Here is an 18,217-nt window from a genome sequence, read left to right on the forward strand (position 1 = left end):
ACGTTTTTCAGGAAATCATCAGGAACTCGATCGGAAAGCAGGTGTTGCAAATTAGTGTTAACAACATGGTTCATCCTTTTATTCCTTTAGCAATAAAATGTAATAAAAAGCACTATATACATTCTTAAAGACGGACATGCTAAAAAAAAAAAAAAAATCCTTTAATGGTTTTGACGTTCAGATTGTGAACAGGAAGTGGATTTTTTTTTTTTTCAACCAGACAGCACGTTACACGTCCTGTATTCCAGCAAACATTCATATTTAAAACATTGTCTAAAGCGTACAGCTGATCAACAGGATTTTACACTTTCCTTATAATCCCCCCCATACACACACACACACACACAACCTTCCCCTTTTCTTTATTGATATAGACATAAAGACGATCCGTGAGCGAGGCGTCTCCTTATAGAAATATTTCTCGTCAATAGAATTCCTAATGTCTTGGTGTAGGAGTCAAAATAAAATAACCAACAAAAAAAAAAAGTGAACCTTGTGGAAAGGTGGCGTCGTACAAGCAGAATAAAGCTGGAATGCGGTTAAGGAAAAACAACTTCATGTTGTACTTTAATATCAACTGTTGGAAGTGCTAGCTCGGATTTTGGACTTCTAATCGAAAGGTTGCGAGTTTAAATCCCCTCAACACCAAGGTCCCCTTGAGCGAGGCCCTGATTTTTCAACTGCTCAGTTGTCAGGAGATCATTCGAATATAATATAATGTAAATTCAGATCCTAGAACAGCCTTTATAGCGTTTTATTCCCTTCAAAGTCCAGTCGGAAAACCGGGGGATTCCTAAATCCTGCCTTGAGTGTGAACGAGGGGGAAGAACGTGAGTGTGGAGCTTCAGGTTTCGCACACAAGTAATTAGAATTACTGTACTACAATCAGAAGTTTCGAGACTAGTTGTGTAACAGATGGCACAGTCACAGGGAGCGCCAACCTTCCTGAGTGCGCCAAGAGACATGGTCCTGTGTACATCAGGAGCAGTGCAACTCTCTGCGTTACCAAGTCTGCTATTCTAAAAACGTTGCGGACTTCGCCCCCCCCTTTTCCCGAAGATGAAGGTCGTGTTTCAGGACACGTTTTGGAAGCGGCAGGAACACTGTGAAAGGGGGTTGTTTTGAAGGTGATAGTGTGTAAATAAAGCACTTTCTTGTAAACACGTCTTGAAACGTTTGAACGCCGCTGTTTTATGATGAAAAGCTGGACCAGTCTTCAAACAGAAGAACGAAGCCTAATGATGACTTTCTGATGAACAAGGAAGTGACACTGCGTTTTATACGGTTATAAATGTTTCGTTCTGATTGGTCAGAAGGTGCTGCGTTATTTTTTATTCTAGCAGCTGTAATAAAAGAGTCGACTCCACATGAGTTCTTCAGTAGCTTCTAAACGACCCCAGACCCCAACCCTTTGCAGTCTACACAGCCTAAGAAAGCGTGCACAGAAGTCGGGTGGTTTAGCCGACCTTGGAGCTCTACCCGTGATTGAAATTACGCACACAAGTACGTAGAATTACTGTACTACAATCAGAGGTTAATGTGTCTCAATCTCACTGTGAGACGAAGCAAATTATCCGCAATGCAAAACACCCCCCCCCACACACTTTTTTGTAATTTTTATTTTTACACCCATTTTTATTATTAGAGGGTGCCAATAGTTATGAATTTGTATAGACTGACATCAGTGTAAAAGAAGTGGCTGAATTGTGAAAGATGCGACTCGAGCGGTTTATACATTATACATATTTGACGTTTTTGGTTCTATTTCTAAAGATCAGGGAAGAATTTGAAGAAACGAAAATCCATCACAACCCTTTTTTCTTTTTTTTTCTTCAATATTATGTTTTTGTGAAGGCAGAATGAGGGATTCAACGAAACAACTTTTGAAAAGTAAAATCCAGGTCGGGAGAATTCATTCTGGACTGGAGGTAGGAAATATTGGGTCTACACCGATAGAGGGAGAAATAAACCCATATACACTATATTGCCAAAAGTTTGCAGACACCTGGTCATTAATACAGTTTGTGTTTTTTGAGCGTCGCATTCCACATCCCAATTTGCTCTTCTAATTCCCTCCACTGCTCTGGGAAGATGCTCTTCTAGATGTTGGGGAATGTTTGTGTGTAGATTTGTGCTCATTCAGCTAAAAGGGTGTTAGTAAGGTCAGGTACTAAAGTCAGCGTTCACATTAAATCTTCCACTTCGACCCATGTACGGAAGATCTTATCCACCGGGGCATCGTCATGCTGGAACAGATTTGGGTCTCCTAAGTCAACTAAAGGGAAAGAATCACACACATGGCTGGGAAAGTCAGGTGTCCCAATACTTTTGTCCATTATAATGTATCATATGCAGAACGAATAGAAACCAATACTGTTAAAATGCGATGGCACGGAAGAAGCCGACGTCCCAGTAGAAAGGAGGAGAGATGCGTAGATTATAAATATTGAAGCTTTCCGTGTAGGAAAGTGTAAATCAATAAACGTATTCCCTTTTCTTTGTATTTACACAACGCAACTTCAAACTAAAACGGACGCTTTCTTTAAGGTTCTTCACGTCGGAACGCAATACCGTTTGGAAACTCTGCGAAAGGAACAACTTCAGTAAACGTCGGTTCCGAACGACTCGGCAAAATCGATTCGCGACGCTCCGAACCCGGTGTGTGCAAAAAAGTCACGTGTCGTCACTACGGCATGATTTCTAAAACGATCTCGCGTGCAGCATCGCGGAAGGTAAACGCTTTCGCTGTATATATATTCAGTGCCGTCTAGTAGGATGTAGAAAGAAAAAAAAAGGTAGCTTCATCATTATCATCATCTTCTTCATCTCTACTATATTATTATAAAGTTAAATAAGTTTCATTGTTCTTGATTCTAAATCTAGGAATAATTCTTTCATAATCTTTTTTTTTTTTTTTTAAGATTTCTTTAAGATAAATCTTAACGCAGAAGAAGTTTCCAGAACGTTCTTGGCAGGTGAGATTTGGTGGGTTGATTAAGATCCTGATATTAATGCTGTTAGAAAAAAGACAAAAAAAACCCAGACAAAAATCCATTAAAAACTAAAACAAAAAGAAGGCGGACTGAGCCGAGAAAAGCCGAACTAAAAGCGATCCTGCGTTTGAGGTCCAGTGGTTTTTATCAGGTAGTTTGTCAAATTGAGGCCCTTCTCCTCCACACCAGGGCTCCGGGGTTGATTATATGTTCTCGTCCCCGGGGGGTCGCTCGCAGTACCTGCGTCATTGCGCCGTGGTCGTGTCCTCTATGCATGGGGTCTAAAACAGGTACGGCGGCGCGGATGACGTGCGGAGAAACGCGAGCTTTCGGAGGCTCAGACGGCGAACTCGGAGCCTCCCTTCCGAGCGTGGACCATCAGGAGGCGTCGCAGTCTCAGTCCGGCGAACGGGTTGAACCACAGCAGAGACGGAGGGCTTCCGAACACGGCTTTCATCCCGTCCCAGCGCACTCGCCGCTCCCATGTCGGCTTCTCGTTCTTCAAACGTTCGATTTCCTACGGGAGGGAAAATTCAACACCGGGTATTAGATCGACCTTCTAGATCAGATGAACCGGTTGCTTTGACAAGGCATGTCCCAAACTACGAACGAGGCTGTGAGAGAAATGCACGATCTTTCATTTACTGCACAAACGAATATTACAAGCAGCTCCTGACTAATAAAATGACGCTGTATACAAATTATTCTTTTTCACAAATGGACAAAAGTTCTTCTTCCATATTCCATCTTTGAGTAAATCACAGGATCAATTAGGATTTCGAGACATGGAGTCAAAAAGTCAGAGAAAACAGAATAGTGAAAAAGAGAGTTTGTTTATGGTTGGACGGCAGGTGCAATTCACTCCACAGGCAGCAGAGGGCGGTAAAATCACAACTGTTTTAAATCCTAATCATATTCTTATTAACTATTTTTTTTTATTATTATTACTAAACCTCTGAATATTACTTTATTCAGTGGGGAATAAATTATTAACTTAAAATGATATTTTGTCAGACACAACCATACACAGCGTATTTTTATTTAAATACAAAAAAAGAGCATAAAACAGACACAAGAATGTGTACACGTGAGAAAAATGTAAATATATAAATCAACAATATGTATATTAGCACTATTCTATGCTCTTTTCCTACCCTTTTATTAAATTTATAAATCATTTAGAACAATTGAAGGGTTTACTTTACAGTGCATCTCCAAAATGAAATAAAGCTGTAACATAACATTTGCATTTGGCAGACGCTGTGTATCCAGCGCTAGTTGAGAGGGTAGGGGCCTTACTCAAGGGCCCAGCAGTGGCAAATTTGTGGTATCATATCCTCGATATGATACCTAAATTAAATATCATGATAAAAATACCAGACTGATACTATGCCAAAAATTAAAATTAAAATAGTTATTATTTATTAATAAACTCCCTAAAGCTAAAAAAATATATATATATATATATATATATATATATATATATATATATATATATATATATATATATATATATATATATATATATATATATATTAATACAAAAATGTGAATTTTGGATTAAGTTTGATGCCTTTAGTTTCTTCACCATGAAAGTCGGAGTGCATCTGAGGGCGCTCGCTGCCCAAACACTGCCCTCTATTGTCGAAGACTCGGAACTACAGCTGTCATTCTGTAAAGTACGGGAGGAAATCGTATCGTATTTAAAAGCAGGGTATCGCAATATCTTTCTAGTACTGATATACACTAGTACTCGCTGTACAATCTAATGTACTGAGGCACTAGTTAATAAAGATACCCACTACCTTCTGACTCAGTACATGGACTCTAAAATGAGGAGAAGAGAGTGTAAACTATATACGCAACTAAATATTAGTAAATGAAACTAATTGGACAATTTTCCATCAGCAGTCGACGTGGTGTAAAGTCAGAACACTGGGCTCAGAGCGACTCACCGTCTCGTCGTTGCAGATGGAGTGAATCTGGGTGCCGAACATCACGGCGGTGAAGGTGAGGAAGAGAAGAGCCTCCAGACACAGGAAAATGAGGAGCATGACCGCCACCGGAGGGGAGAAGTCACTACACTCTGTAACGTACACAATTACCGTCAACTGCTCCTTTTGATGATAAAAATGCACCGGTCGATGTAAAGCTGCCTGTTCCAGTCTTCAAACGGAAGCAAGAAGCCGTTTCTGTGACTCTACTCTGTTTTATACAAGCACAGATTCTTCAATCTGACTGGTCAGAAGGTGTTGATGTAAAGAAGGGTTGACTTTAACTCAACATAGTTAAAAGTCCGCAACCCCAACGTTGTGCAGTCTACACAGCCCAAGAGCGCATGCACAGAAGTTTGCCATTTTAGACGACTTTGGAGCTCTATTTGCGGTTAAAATGACACTCAATGCTACCAAACGCAAAACTTTTTTTTTGTGAAGAATTGTTTATTGGAATCTAGTGATCCTTTGTCCAATTTTCAGCCTCCTAAACTTATTCAGTTCCATGCACTCAAAAATGTTTAGACTTAATTCATAATTTTCGGTATTTTAAAATTTTTTTTATTTGAAATGTTTCTTAATAAACAGTCGAATTTAATCGATTTATGATATCGTGAAACCGATAGATTTAATGCTGAGCATTTGATGCACGAGCAAATCGATATGAAAATCGGCGTGGGGAGAAGCGATACAGTCGGAATCGGCGTACGTTTCACCTCCTTCGTCAATAAATCGTTTATTCCGCCTCGCTGCGCGCGTTCCCGCAATTAGACCCGACTTCTCGTTCATTACCCTTTTAAGCAACCTTTCTGTTTTTTTAAACAGCTGACGCAACACATCTGCCAAAGATGAAGTTTAAAGGATTTTCTTTTGCCTTCACACTGTGTTTTTTTTTTTCTTTTCTCGGTTGTTTTCTATAAATAAACAGAGCCGGAGGGCAAAATTTTTTAATGCTGATGTTAGGCTTCTAGAACATAACCACAGAAAGACAACGAGATCTGAGCAATATATACACTATATAGACCAAAAGTTTATGGACACCTGACCATAAGATTAGTATGTGAACATCCCATTCCACATTTAGTTCTTATTTGCTGTGAGATTAAACTCCACTCTTCTGGGAAGATGTTCCACTAGATTTAAGTGTGTGCTTGTGGAGATTCATTTAGCCACTCAGTAAAGTCAGGCACTGATGTAGGTGAAATCGGCATGAAATTGTTTCAATAGGGTTTTATAGCTTCATAGCAGGAGATCTTCCACATACACTTAATCCATGCTGGAACGGGTTTTGGGTCTCCTAGTTCAAGTGAAGGGAAAATCTATCCGAAGACGTCCAATATAATTGTGTGCCTCTAAATTTGTGGAAAGTTTGGGAAAGAACCACATGAATCAGGTGGCCCAAAACTTTGGCCATAAAGTCTTGATTGCTGTATTTGAAATAGTTTTTTCACCAGTGCTCCATCATCCATTTGTTGTAGATGAGAAACAACCAGAAGATGCCCTCAATAAATCATTAATACCCCAATGACTCACCGTTCCACTGGACTTTGACACAGGTGAAGAAGTGGAACCCACTGAGGCAGAGGGCATGCAGGGAGATCGAAGCAATGTACATCTGCAAAGACATAAGGCGGATGCGTTCGCAGCTGAGAAGACAAGGTGGGTGTGTGTGTGTGTGTGTGTGTGTGTAAAAAACGAGGTGTCAAAACCCTGACCTCATTCGTACTTCCTGCACTTATCTAAAGCATTTAGATACCAAATAAAGCCCATCAAAGCAATCGCAACGCAAACATACAAATTTCCGGTCCTGTTGTGTAACCATTATTTGACTAGTACGAGCCGGACGGACGGAAGGAGGACGTACACAGGAGGCTTTCAGTTAAAACCAAGTTTATGACTTTGTCGAGATGCTTACGGTGAACAGCACGAAGTATCGCTGGTTGTTTTCTCCGACGCAGTTGTTCACCCAGGGACAGTGATGATCCATTTTCCTGATGCATCTCTTGCAGATGCTGAAACAAATTTTGGAGGGGGGGGGGGGGGGGGATTTTTGTACCGTTACAGGTGGAAACGATACAGACAAACACGCAGACAGACAGACAAACACGCAGACAGACAGACAAACACGCAGACAGACAGACAAACACGCAGACAGACAAACACGCAGACAGACAGACAGACAAACACGCAGACAGACGGTTTCTAAAAAAGTTTGTAAAATGTATATAAAACCAGAATGCAATGATCTTGCAAGTCTCCTAAACCCATATTTTATTCACGATAAAGCATAGAAAACATCAAATATTTAAACTGAATTAATGTACCATTCTAAGGAAAAGTCACTGATGGCTGCAACGCGTCTCACTTCATTTTTCCAGATTTTTGTTGCCCTGTCGAAACTTTTGTCTTATTAAATTTAGAGAAACATTTTCTAATGAGGTGGTCAGTAAGATGATTGGGTATAAATAGTGCGTCTCTCAGAAGTAAAGATGGGCGGAGCTTCACCAATCGATAAAAGACTGTTCTGGAACAATTTCAGAATAATGTTCCTCAACATCAAATTGCAAAATAGTTGAATATCTCGTGATTTACAGAACATAATATCCTTCAAATTTTTCATGAATCTGGAGAAATCTTTGTGCGCGAGGGACGAGGCGGAAAATCAATATTGGATGTTCTTTGGCCGCACAGAATTCAAAACGGTCACAATTCTGTAATGGAAATTACTGCATGGGCTCATTAAAACCTCCAGAAATCAATGACCGTGAACACAGTTTGCCATGTCATTCACAAATGCAGCGTTAATCTCGATCATGCAAAAAAAGAAGGCATGCGTGAAGCGTTTTTATATTTCTTTTTGGAAACCATGGACACTACGTCCTCCAGACTAAAGAGGAGAGGGACCATCCGGTTTCTTATTAGCGCTCAGTTCAAAAAAGTGCATTAGTGCCTGTGGAATCAATGCTGAATAATATATACTGGTTTTAAAGCAACAAATGCTTCCATACAGAAAATGTCTTTCAGGGAAACCTTGCATATTTGAGCAAGACAATGCTAACGGCATGCTGCATCTATTACAATAGCGTGACTTTGAAATTTGCAAATCATTGCATTCTGTTTTTATTTACATTTGTGCACAGTGTTTGAAATTAGAGTTATAGACAGACAGATAGACAGACACCATCCACACATTTTGTTTTTTATTATTTTAGAGACACTATTAAGATTTCTGTCCAAGTTATTCAGACTATAACCTTGGTATAGACCAGAAAGATTTCCACCTGGGGATCCCAGCCTATATTTTGTTCAGCTGATTGTCGTTAATACTATACAAAGTTGTTCAGCAGGTCACAACACCCCGTCCAGTCCAGTCTCATCCTGCCCCGTCCCGTCTCACCTGCAGTGATGAGCTCTCTCAGGTTTGATGCTGCAGCATTTCGGGCACTTGTAAATGACTTCCCCTGGTTTCAGCTGTAGACTGTCCATGTATTCCTTAGTGGCATTTCCCTTTGGCACAGCTCCCTAACACACAAACACACACACACACACCTCTCTCAGTAAAGAGGGGACGAAAAAAATTGCACAAAAAAGACAATCCATGCTCATGTTTAATCACACATATTATAACTAACATTAATAAACCAATGCTAACCCAGCCATTAGGGGGGCACAAGCCAGTGTACTCTTAGTGCCGGTCCCAAGCCCGGGTAAATGGGGAGGGTTGCGTTAGGAAGGGCATCCAGCGTAAAACATGTGCCAAATCAAATATGCGGATCACAAATGAGAATTTCATACCGGATCGGTCGAGGCCCGGGTTAACAACGACCGCCACAGGTATCGTTAGCCGACAGGGTACCGGTGGAAATTGGGCTACTGTTGGCCGAAGGAGGAGAAGGAGAGGAGGAAGGCGTCTACAGAGACGGCAGGAAAAGGAGCAGTGTAGGAGAGTAGAGGTTCGGGTTGGTACTTTAAATGTTGGTACTATGACGGGTAAAGGGAGAGAGATAGCTGATATGATGGAGAGGAGAAAGGTAGATATGTTGTGTGTTCAGGAGACCAAGTGGAAAGGGAGTAAGGCCAGGAACATTGGAGGTGGGTTTAAACTGTTTTATCATGGTGTGGATGGGAAAAGAAATGGTGTAGGGGTGATTCTGAAGGAAGTGTACAGTAAGAGTGTAGTGGAGGTGAAGAGAGTTTCTGATAGGGTGATGATCGTGAAGGTGGAAGTTGAAGGGATGATGATAAATGTCATCAGTGCCTATGCTCCACAAGTTGGCTGTGAGATGGAGGAGAAAGAAAGATTCTGGAGTGAATTAGATGAAGTGGTAGATGGTGTACCTAGGGAAGAACGATTGGTGATTGGGGCAGACTTTAATGGGCATGTAGGTGAAGGGAACAGAGGTGATGAGGAGGTGATGGGTAGGTATGGTTTTAAGGAGAAGAATGTGGAAGGGCAGATGGTGGTAGATTTTGCTAAAAGGATGGAAATGGCAGTGGTGAACACTTATTTTAAGAAGAAGGAGGATCATAGGGTGACGTATAAGAGTGGAGGAAGGTGCACACAGGTGGATTATCTTCTGTGTAGGAGATGCAACCTGAAGGAGATTGGAGACTGAGGCGAAGAAGAAGAGGAGGAAAGTAAGGTTTGAAAGAAGAATAAGATGGTGGAAACTGAAGGAGGAAGAGTGTAGTGTGAGGTTCAGGGAAGAGGTCAGACAGGGGCTTGGTGGTGGTGAAGAGGTGCCGGATGATTGGGCAACTACTGCAGGAGTGATGAGGGAGGCAGCTAGAAAAGTACTTGGTGTGACATCTGGAAATAGAAAGCAAGACAAGGAGACGTGGTGGTGGAATGAGGAAGTGCAGGAGAGCATTAGGGGAAAGAGATTGGCAAAACAGAAGTGGGATCGACAGAGTGATGAGAAGAGTAGGCAGGAGTACAAGGAGATGCGGCAGCAGGTTAAAAGGGATGTGGCGAAAGCCAAGGAAAAGGCATATGAGGAACTGTATAAGAGGTTGGACACTAAGGAAGGAGAAAAGGATTTATACCGATTGGCCAAGCAGAGGGACCGAGCTGGGAAGGATGTACTGCAAGTTAGAGCAATAAAGGATGGAGAGGGAAATGTGTTGACTAGTGAGGAGAGTGTGTTGAGAAGATGGAGGGAGTATTTTGAGCAGCTGATGAATGAGGAAAATCAGAGAGAGAGAAGGTTGGAGGATGTGGAGTTGGTGAAGCAGGATGTAGATAGGATTAGTAAGGAGGAAGTGAGAGCAGCGATTAAGAGGATGAAGAATGGAAAGTCGGTTGGACCAGATGACATACCGGTAGAAGCGTGGAGATGTTTAGGAGAGATGGCAGTGGAGTTTTTAACCAGATTGTTTAACAGGATTCTGGAAGGGAAGAGGATGCCTGAGGAATGGAGAAGGAGTGTGCTGGTACCGATCTTTAAGCATAAGGGAGATGTGCAGACCTGCAGTAACTACAGGGGAATTAAGTTGATCAGTCACACCATGAAGTTATGGGAAAGAGTAGTGGAAGCCAGGCTGAGAGAAGAGGTGACCATCTGTGAGCAACAGTATGGTTTCATGCCGAGGAAGAGCACCACAGATGCCTTATTTGCTTTGAGGATGTTGATGGAGAAGTATAGAGAAGGACAGAAGGAGCTGCATTGTGTATTTGTGGATTTAGAGAAAGCGTACGACAGGGTGCCGAGAGAGGAGTTGTGGTATTGTATGAGGAAGTCAGGTGTGTCAGAGAAGTATGTGAGGGTGGTGCAGGACATGTATGAGGACAGTGTGACGGCAGTAAAGTGTGCAGTAGGTACAACAGACTGGTTCAGGGTGAAGGTTGGACTGCATCAAGGATCGGCCCTGAGCCCTTTCCTGTTTGCAGTGGTGATGGACAGGTTGACGGACGAGGTCAGACAGGAGTCTCCCTGGACTATGATGTTTGCAGATGATATTGTGATTTGTGGTGAGAGTAGAGAGCAGGTTGAGAAGAGCCTGGAGAGGTGGAGATATGCGCTGGAGAGAAGGGGAATGAAAGTCAGTAGGAGTAAGACAGAGTACATGTGTGTGAATGAGAGGGAGGGAAGTGGAGTGATGCGGTTGCAGGGAGAAGAGGTGGAGAAGGTGGAGGAGTTCAGGTACCTGGGGTCAACAGTGCAAAGTAATGGAGAGTGTGTTAGGGAAGTAAAGAAAAGAGTGCAGGCAGGGTGGAGTGGGTGGAGAAGAGTGACAGGAGTGATTTGTGATAGAAGAGTATCTGCAAGAATGAAAGGGAAAGTTTATAGGACTGTGGTGAGACCTGCGATGTTGTATGGATTAGAGACAGTGGCATTGAGTAAAAGACAGGAGGTGGAGCTGGAGGTAGCAGAGCTGAAGATGTTGAGGTTTTCGTTGGGAGTGACGAGGATGGACAAGATTAGAAATGAGTTTATTAGAGGGACAGCACATGTAGGATGTTTTGGTGACAAGGTGAGGGAGGCGAGATTGAGATGGTTTGGACATGTGCAGAGAAGGGACATGAATTATATTGGTAGAAAAATGCTGAAGATGGAGCCACCAGGTAGGAGGAAAAGAGGAAGGCCAAGGAGGAGGTTCATTGATGTGGTGAGGGAAGACATGCAGGTAGTTGGTGTAAAAGAGGCAGATATAGAGGACAGGGTGGTATGGAGACGGATGATCCGCTGTGGCGACCCCTAATGGGAGCAGCCGAAAGAAGAAGAAGAAGAAGAAGAATTAATAAACCAATGCTAATGATACCAGAAGGCTTCCATGTGATTGGTCAGAAAGGTAAAAGGTGCTTTGTACATGTGATGAGTATATTACAGAACAGTACAATTCTTTCTTCACATACACCATGTTAGGAAATAGGTCGGAGTGCATTGTCTTCCATGATACAGCACCTCTGGAGCACAAAGGGTTAAGGGCCCTAGAGTGGCAGCTTGGTGATACTGGGGCTTGAACCTCTGACCTTCTGATCAGTAACCCAGAGCCTTAACCACAGAGTTAAAACCACCTCCCTAAACCACAGACGTGAAACGAGATTTTGACAATTTTGTTTAACAGCAACAGATTACTAACATTTACCATCCGAAACACTACAGTTTCCTACTGTAAATATGATACTGCATGTAACTCCGTGTGTGTGTGTGTGTGTGTGTGTGTGTGTGTGTGTGTGTGTGTGTGTGTGTGTGTGTGTGTATATACACGTGATTAAACAGCCGGTATTATTCACCCAGAGTAAACAGCGCGGTTGCTTTTAAAACACGATTGATAATCTGAGTTTGGTGTGGAATCTGTATTGTATTTAATGCACCCTGTCCTTCGGTGCCTATGCAAAACCTCTCCGGCACGAGATATATTTAACTGCGCTACAGAGAAACTCGGCGGCGGCCGAACCCCAGGAGCGCATTTTCCTGATGCGAACGTTTAAGAATTGCAAATGAGCTCCGGCGCCGCCTCCTTCTGCCTCGACTTTCAAATCCTGAAACACAACAAAAGTTTCTGCTCAATGTGTATATGCAAATAGGGATTATTTTGTGTCGTCTAATTGCAACCTGAAGATTTCTTGGTGTTCAAAAGGAATGAACAAATAAATAAATAAATCAGCATCTCACAAAAGTAAGTACACCCTTCAACCATTTCAGTATCACCCAGCAACCATTTCAGTATCTTCTCAAGTGACAATACTATAGAAATGAAGCTTGAATATGTTTTAGTCAATGTGCAATGTCCTTTAATCCTCCGGAAATTCACCATTTTCCCTTGAGAAGATATAATTAAAAAAAAATGGTTGCTGAAAGGTCAAATAATCCACTCTTCTGGTCTTCCACTTAATCATGAAGACAACTTTGCCACCTATGAAGCTCCTCGAATGAGTGACTAAAACTCAGGGTTGCACCACAGTTCCAGAAAAATGACTCAAAAGTTCGGAAATAGGAACTTGGAATTACGTCATTTTCCAGCGTGGCTGAAAAACACGTGAAACAATGACCATTTTTTGCCCTTCGTGAAGCTCGGTGTAAAAACTGCTGTATTGTATGACCTCAGCGTCCGTGTTGCCTGCCGTCGATCGCTGCACTCCTTCCTGACTTTTTATTCCCACTCGGAATCATTTACTTCTACATCTTACCGGATCGGTCAGCATGGTGCGCAGGTGGGACGCCAGAGCCAGCACGGCCAAGAAGTTGAACGCCACGCCGTTGGTGAGCGAGTACCAGAAGCTTTTGGAGGGCAAAAGCATGACGAAGTTCACCACGAATTCTGCATACAACACTAGGAACCAGGTCATGGAGGCGCACACCATGCCGCAGCCATCCTGGATGAACCAGACCCGGCCCACGGTCACCTCCTCCTCCCCGCTAGACAGCAAGGGATGGTGCTGCTCCACATCCCGTAGCCGGTGCCCTGAAGTCTGCATTCTGCTCTAAGCTGTAAAAAAAAAAAAAAAAAAAGTAATAAAAGACCTGCTTCAGGGGATTTTGATTGGTCAAACTTGCAGCAGTAAATTTATTAACACATCAATATTACAGCAAAAAAAACCCACTGGAACCACAATAACAAACAAAAGAGTGCAAACCAAAGGAAAAGATATTAAAATTGTGGTAAAAAGGTTTAACAGGACCAGAGGGTCCTGTTGCAAAATCCAAACGCATAAGGGCAAAGCCAAAAGACCGGAAGGCAAAACCAAAGACCAGAGGGCAAAACAACAAAGATATGAGGACAAGAACCTGACCCATGAGGGCAAAACCCAAAGACTATATCAGAATCAGAATACTTTATTGATCCAATAGGGAAATTGTTTAAAGCACAAGGGCAAAAGACATAGACCAGTGGGCAAAACACAAAGACCAGAGGGCAACACCAAAAGCCCAGAGGGTAAAACACCAAGACCAGAGGGTAAAAACCTGGACCACAAAAGCAAAACCCAAAACCCAAAGACTAAAGTGCAAAGCCAAAATAACAGAGGGCAAAACATAAAGACCAGAGGGCAAAAGAAAAACATGAAGGAAAAACCTGGACCACAAGAGCAAAACCCAAAGCCAAACGACTGAAGGGGCAAAGCCAAAGTCATAAAGCAAAATCAAAGACCAGAGGGAAAAAGCCAAAAGACATTAAGCAACACACAAAGACCAGAGGAAACATCAAAAACATGAACGAAAAACCTGGACCACAGGGGCAAAACCAAAAGACCAAAGGGCAAAGCCAAAATAACAGAGAGCAAAACAACAAAATCATAGGAGAAAATCTAAAATAAGAATAAATCAATAGAAAAAAGGGTAAAAAAAAAAAAAAAAAAGGAAGGAAGGCTAAAGGAAAAAAATAAAAAAGATAAAAGGGGAACACCAATAACGAGAGCAATGGCAATGACAAAGTCTAAAACACAAGTTATAACCAGAAACAGTTTTGGATTCGTCCTCCTTCTGCTGGTTTGTTTGTCAGGTTTCTACATTTTGTCGTCTGTTTTCCGCACAAGAAACAGCAGAAAGAATTGCTGCGTTGGGAGAAAACCAGGAGCTGACCTCTCTGGAATCTCTGAACTGAGAAGATGCAGCTCACAGTAAATTCACAATCGAAGCTCAGAGAAGCTCATTATGTAATGAATCGACTTGGATTTTAGCAGTAAAATGGGATCTCTGGATTCTCTGTACTTTCACTTAACTGTGGTTTTGATAAACTAGTGTATTCCAGATTCTCAATCTATCCTGCAATCTCCATCCCAATAAACCTGGAAGAGTCTCTGCCACCAAAACACTCACTTTGTCTGGTTCTTTTCCCTGGTACGAGTTCAGATACATCAGAACAAGCAGTGATGAATCAGATTTCTCTGAAGCTGATGTGAAGGTGGGTTTTATTTAATTTGTTAATTTTTAAATGTTTAATTTATGTATTAATTTGTTTTGGTGAAACAAAAAAATAATAAAATATTTACGTTCCAAAGAGCAGGGGGCAAAACCAAAACACTAGAGAGCAAACCAACATAAACATGAGGGCAAAACCTAAACGATGAGAGAAAAAAAAAACTAAAAACCTGAGGGCAAAAACTGGACCATGAGGGCAAAAACTGGACCATGAGGGCAAAAGACAAAAAACAGAGGGCAAAAACTGGACCATGAGGGCAAAAGCCAAAAAACAGAGGGCAAAAAACTGGACCATGAGGGCAAAAACTGGACCATGAGGGCAAAAGCTAAAAAACAGAGGGCAAAAACTGGACCATGAGGGCAAAAACTGGACCATGAGGGCAAAAGCTAAAAAACAGAGGGCAAAAACTGGACCATGAGGGCAAAAACTGGACCATGAGGGCAAAAGCTAAAAAACAGAGGGCAAAAAACTGGACCATGAGGGCAAAAACTGGACCATGAGGGCAAAAGCTAAAAAACAGAGGGCAAAAACTGGACCATGAGGGCAAAAACTGGACCATGAGGGCAAAAGCTAAAAAACAGAGGGCAAAAACTGGACCATGAGGGCAAAAACTGGACCATGAGGGCAAAAGCTAAAAAACAGAGGGCAAAAAACTGGACCATGAGGGCAAAAACTGGACCATGAGGGCAAAAGCCAAAAAACAGAGGGCAAAAAACTGGACCATGAGGGCAAACACTGGACCATGAGGGCAAAAGCTAAAAAACAGAGGGCAAAAACTGGACCATGAGGGCAAACACTGGACCATGAGGGCAAAAGCTAAAAAACAGAGGGCAAAAACTGGACCATGAGGGCAAAAACTGGACCATGAGGGCAAAAACTGGACCATGAGGGCAAAAACTGGACCATGAGGGCAAAAACTGGACCATGAGGGCAAAAGCTAAAAAACAGAGGGCAAAAACTGGACCATGATGGCAAAAACTGAGCTATGAGGGCAAAAACTGGACCATGAGGGCAAAAGCTAAAAAACAGAGGGCAAAAACTGGACCATGATGGCAAAAACAGAGCTATGAGGGCAAAAACTGGACCATGAGGGCAAAAGCAAAAAACAGAGGGCAAAACAACAAAGACATGAGGGCAAAATCTGAACCACGAGAAAAAACACCAAAAGCCAGAGGGCACAACCACAAAGACATAGGGGCAAAAACTAAACCATAAGGGAAAAACCCAGAGAGCAAAGTGAAATGCCAGAGGGCAAAACAGAAAGACCAGTGGACAAAAGCCAAATTAGCAAAAACAAAACAACAACAGCAGGAGAGACAAAAAAACTGTACTTAAGTTTTTTTTTAAAGTAAAGAATTGCCTAATATTTAAACACAAGATGGATAATGTCGTATAAATAAGTGCTCATGAATAAACGCTGTGGCAGGAATTTATAATGAATAGGAAATAACTAAAGTCTTGAATGTGACACACTTGAATGTGTTTATATTTTGCACATGAGTTGGTTCGAGCGCTCAGGATTTGCATAGGAGGAAATATTTCCCAGGGAGGATACTCGAACCTCTTCACCCTTGGGCCAAAAATAAATAAATAAAATATATATAATTAATGAATCATAACATGCTTCTATGCTGCACCACAATCTGGCCCAGAAAAAAACAGGAACTTGACCAGTGCAAAAGATTAAATATGATAAAGAATATGATGTGGTATGAAACAAACAAACACACACACACACACACACACACACACACACACACACACACGAGTGAACTTGATTTTAGGCTCGGGTTTCTGAAGGTCGAGTTTGAAGTCGATTCGGAAATTTCCCTCGACGTGACATTTATTGTGATGTTATAAACTAATGAATAGCATTGGGTTTACCTCAGACAGAAGATTTCACACTGACATGATGAAGTGGACAGCAGATACGAGGATCAACCTGCGCGCACACACACACACACACACACACACACACACACACACACACACACTAGTTCATTTCGTTTATTTAAATAGAAATACAATATTTCCAACCAAATGTGTCGATACAGATAATATTTATTAGCTTTTCTTTCAGGTTTTGTAACAACACACACACACACACACACACACACACACACACACACCCTTCATTTATGACATCTCCTATTACAAACATGGTTGCTTGCTGCCTGTTCATTATATTACCAGGGGAAGTTACTAAAACAGACACTTGTATTAGCTTGCTAGCTGCTTAAATCCTTTATTATATACAAATAAATAAGTAAACAAACAAACAAACAAAAATTATATATTGCTCATTATAACCATACACACTCATCGAGCCGTTCGCCAACAATGAAACAACCATCTTGCCCTCTTATTCCAAATAGCACCACTCTCCCTTCATAGGCGCCCTATAAAGGGGTCAAATATAATGGCAACGTAGTGCACTACAATCACACGAGAAATCCATTTGAGAGTGATCCGATGATTAAATCACGGTTTATAGTCAAACGCTGTGGTCAAACTGACAGCATCAAACTGATGTAATATCAATTAAATAATACTAAAAATATCATCGCAGGCATAATGATTATAAATTAGGTATTTAATCAGACCCGGATATTCACTGTGTTAGCCACGAAGCTAACTATTAGGCTACAAAAATGCTCTACCTATTGACAGGACACGCGATGATGTCTGGAGGAAATCTCTCATGTGCATTTTTTGCTTACCGAAATAATTCGCTCGGTGCCTGATTGTCGAAATCTGCGAAAGATAAACAAGCACACCGGATTTCATCATTAGAGTCAGCCCGGATAGTTTGAAAAAACGACTAGAAACGAGAGGCACACACTTCCGGGTTCCTCTCCTCTCGGTTCTTCTTCTTCCTGCAGCTGAGAGGATAAACAGCGCCACGCTGCCATCTACTGGCCTTCTAGTGATGCTGCACCATCTGCTATGCTCTTTTCAGGCTTTATGAAACTGATTTGTGTTCAGTTTGATCTTCAGCACCAGTCAAATGCTTGGACACACCTTCTTCTTCTTCTTCAGGGGGTTTTCTGTATTTTTTTTAAAATTATTTTCAACATTGTACATTAATACTGAAGACATCCAAACTATGAAAGAGCACGTATGGAATTATGAAGTAAAAGGAAACGTGTTGAACAACAATTGTCACTTAAATTCCTGGAATAGGACACTTTTCCACTCATCTAATGTGCATTTCTGTGTCTTGTCTCACGCAGTGTTCTCTGAACAGTGGATGTTATGAAATATGTCTGCTACTTGAACTCCGAGACAGATTTATTTCTGAATCTGGTAATCCTGACAAACTCATCTTCTGCAGCAGAAGTAGCTCCTGGTCTTCCTTTCCTGGGT

The 18,217-nt window shown here is 41.7% G+C and overlaps 1 protein-coding gene across 2 annotated transcripts; it reads right to left on the reverse strand.

Moving 5' to 3' along the window:
* Positions 1–51: 51 nt before the first annotated feature.
* On the reverse strand, positions 52–17,756 carry zdhhc7 (zDHHC palmitoyltransferase 7). Of its 2 annotated transcripts, XM_083553145.1 has the most exons (8): positions 17,572–17,756; positions 16,736–16,793; positions 13,122–13,420; positions 8,385–8,509; positions 6,903–6,999; positions 6,521–6,602; positions 4,949–5,079; positions 52–3,510 (listed from the first exon to the last, which is right to left on the reverse strand). In XM_083553145.1, exons 3-8 carry the CDS (start codon positions 13,407–13,409, stop codon positions 3,331–3,333), a joined length of 903 nt encoding a protein of 300 aa, XP_083409271.1. In that variant the 5' UTR covers positions 13,410–13,420; positions 16,736–16,793; positions 17,572–17,756; the 3' UTR covers positions 52–3,330. The 2 variants fall into 2 exon arrangements, with proteins under 2 accessions (XP_083409271.1, XP_083409272.1); XM_083553146.1 differs by lacking the exon at positions 16,736–16,793 and having other exon boundaries at positions 17,572–17,740.
* Positions 17,757–18,217: the final 461 nt, after the last annotated feature.

The sequence above is a fragment of the Silurus aristotelis genome (assembly GCF_946808225.1).
Source record: "Silurus aristotelis genome assembly, chromosome: 10".
In the NCBI taxonomy this organism is placed as follows: domain Eukaryota; kingdom Metazoa; phylum Chordata; class Actinopteri; order Siluriformes; family Siluridae; genus Silurus; species Silurus aristotelis.

Bases quoted from the DNA above. Each gene is read 5' to 3' on its own strand.
- zdhhc7 (XM_083553145.1), bottom strand. From the start codon at position 13,409: ATGCAGACTTCAGGGCACCGGCTACGGGATGTGGAGCAGCACCATCCC. The intron at 7,000-8,384 runs GTGAGACGGGAC...AATTTGTTTCAG, and splicing joins GAGAGAGCTCATCACTGCAG to CATCTGCAAGAGATGCATCA. The intron at 5,080-6,520 runs GTGAGTCATTGG...TGTACGTTACAG, and splicing joins TGTCAAAGTCCAGTGGAACG to AGTGTAGTGACTTCTCCCCT.